General features: G+C 63.2%; 1 protein-coding gene across 1 annotated transcript in view; it reads right to left on the bottom strand.

Moving 5' to 3' along the window:
- Nucleotides 1–154: 154 nt before the first annotated feature.
- Nucleotides 155–1,816, bottom strand: part of POLD2 (polymerase (DNA directed), delta 2, accessory subunit) — a gene marked incomplete at its 5' end in the record, with an annotated part of 2,445 nt that continues 783 nt past the window's right edge. The window contains 6 exons of the mRNA XM_009575933.1: nt 155–354; nt 462–563; nt 661–788; nt 908–1,065; nt 1,453–1,533; nt 1,671–1,809. Coding sequence (XP_009574228.1) covers nt 197–354; nt 462–563; nt 661–788; nt 908–1,065; nt 1,453–1,533; nt 1,671–1,809 — 766 coding nt within the window. The remainder of the gene's footprint in view (nt 355–461; nt 564–660; nt 789–907; nt 1,066–1,452; nt 1,534–1,670; nt 1,810–1,816) is intronic.

Here is a 1,816-nt window from a genome sequence, read left to right as displayed (position 1 = left end):
GCCCCTGTCCCCTCCACACAGTTTTTTGTTACACAAATAAATCAAGTTATATTGGTATGAGTATCTCTTCTCTCCCGTGCCCCGGCAGCTCCATGCCAGCCCTCCCAGGAGGGCAGACGGGGATGACACCAAGGCGTGGGTGCCAGGACCCTCCGAGGGGCCAGGGGTTTATCGAGTCCGTGCCCTGCCTGCTCAGTCAGTGCCCGACCTCCATGTCCCCGTCATCGTCCTCGGCCCCGAAGCCGGAGAAGCTGATGGGCTGGCAGCTGAGGTTGCGCAGGTTGATGAGGCAGGCGGTCTGCGTGGTGCTGAAGGCAGGCACCGTCACCAGCAGGACCTGCTGCTCGTCCTCCCCTGCAAAGACAGGCGGGCATCAGGCGCATGAGCCCTCGGTCGGCACCCCGGCGCGGGCTCCCAGCCCTGAGTGAGGAGCCGGGGGTCCTGCAGGCTGCGGGACTCACCTTTGAGCAGCTTGGACTGGAAGCGGGGAGCGTTGCCGCAGAAGTAGACGTGAGGGCAGTCGGTGAGGATGAAAGGGTCCGATTTGTAAAAGGGGTAGCAGCCTGGGAGGGATGGAAATTAGGAGGGGAACCTGCACCTGGACCTCTTCGGGGGGCAAACGCCCCTCAAACCTTGGCAGCCGCCCAGCTCTCGCCTTACCCAGGGTGTCCGGGGCTGTGGGGCTGATGTGTCCCGCCAGCAGCGTCCACTCCAGGATCTCCAGGTAGTCATCCATGCTGCTGTATTTGAAGATGTCGCTGACGTTTTGCCCTGACGTCCCCAAAAACCTACAACATTTTGGGGGAAGGAAGGAGAGATTCGGATGGCTGTACTCGCCATGACTTGCACCGCAATCCCACGCCGCCAGCAGTTGTCACAGAGCTGGCGGTGTGCCACAATTTTTTACCTGATGCCGTCCACGTCGGCCTGGTAAGGGTTGGTGACCAGCCGGAGCGTTGAGTAGGCGCTGGCGAGGGGCAGCATGCAGTGATGCAGCGGCTGCTGGGGCAGCGTATAGTTGGTGGGGTCAAACTCACCGGGCATCACGTCCACAGGCACGGAGGTCTGCGGGCAGAGCGGGGATTACCGGGGACGGCCAAACCACCCTCCTTCGAAGGGGCTCAGAGCAAAGCCCCGGCTGGAGCCTGCTGCTGGCCCTGCCTCGCTCCCTGATTTGGCTCCTGCCACAGCCCCGCTTGGCTTCACCGCAGAGACCAGATGCCGGGAGAAGGATCTGAAGCTGGGCTGTGAGCTGCCTCCCCTTCTTGCTGCGTTCCCGTATGGCACCACATGCGGTGCTCAAAGAGAAGCTGGGGGCCAGGGAAGGGGTGTTTGCCACCCCGCACCCCTGGGCTGCCGGCAGAGCACTGCTTCCCTGGCTCGGGAGCCAGGCTCCCTGCCTAAGAAGGTACCCAAGTCCCTGGCCAACCCTATCCCGCTCCAAGCACTCACGCAAAGCTGCAGCAGGATCTCATCCAGCATCTTCACGGCCTCCACGCTCGCAGCCTGGGTCTTCTTGGTCAAGTACTTGGCCTGGGTCAGTGGGGAGACAGTGAGGGAACAACCCCGTGCCCTCTCCGATTCCTCCTTCCCCACCTCCACGGGACTCCCTGTGCCAGCCTGGGCCCCGGAGAGCATGGTCGAGGCTGAAGACCCCTTCCCCGCCGTACCTTGTTGATGGTGTCCCGGCTCTGCGTGTTCTGGCTCAGCAGGTTCCCCGCCAGAATGACACGGGAGATCTGTGCGGCGCAGCTCTGCTCCCCCTCGGCGCCCAGCTGCCCGGTCACCACGTCCACCAGCAGCTGCGTGCTCAGCA

The sequence above is a fragment of the Fulmarus glacialis genome, unplaced genomic scaffold (assembly GCF_000690835.1).
Source record: "Fulmarus glacialis isolate BGI_N327 unplaced genomic scaffold, ASM69083v1 scaffold33740, whole genome shotgun sequence".
NCBI classification, from domain to species: Eukaryota; Metazoa; Chordata; class Aves; order Procellariiformes; family Procellariidae; genus Fulmarus; species Fulmarus glacialis.
The sequence above is the reverse complement of the archived record's forward strand: the minus strand, read 5'-3'. Positions and strand labels throughout refer to the sequence as shown.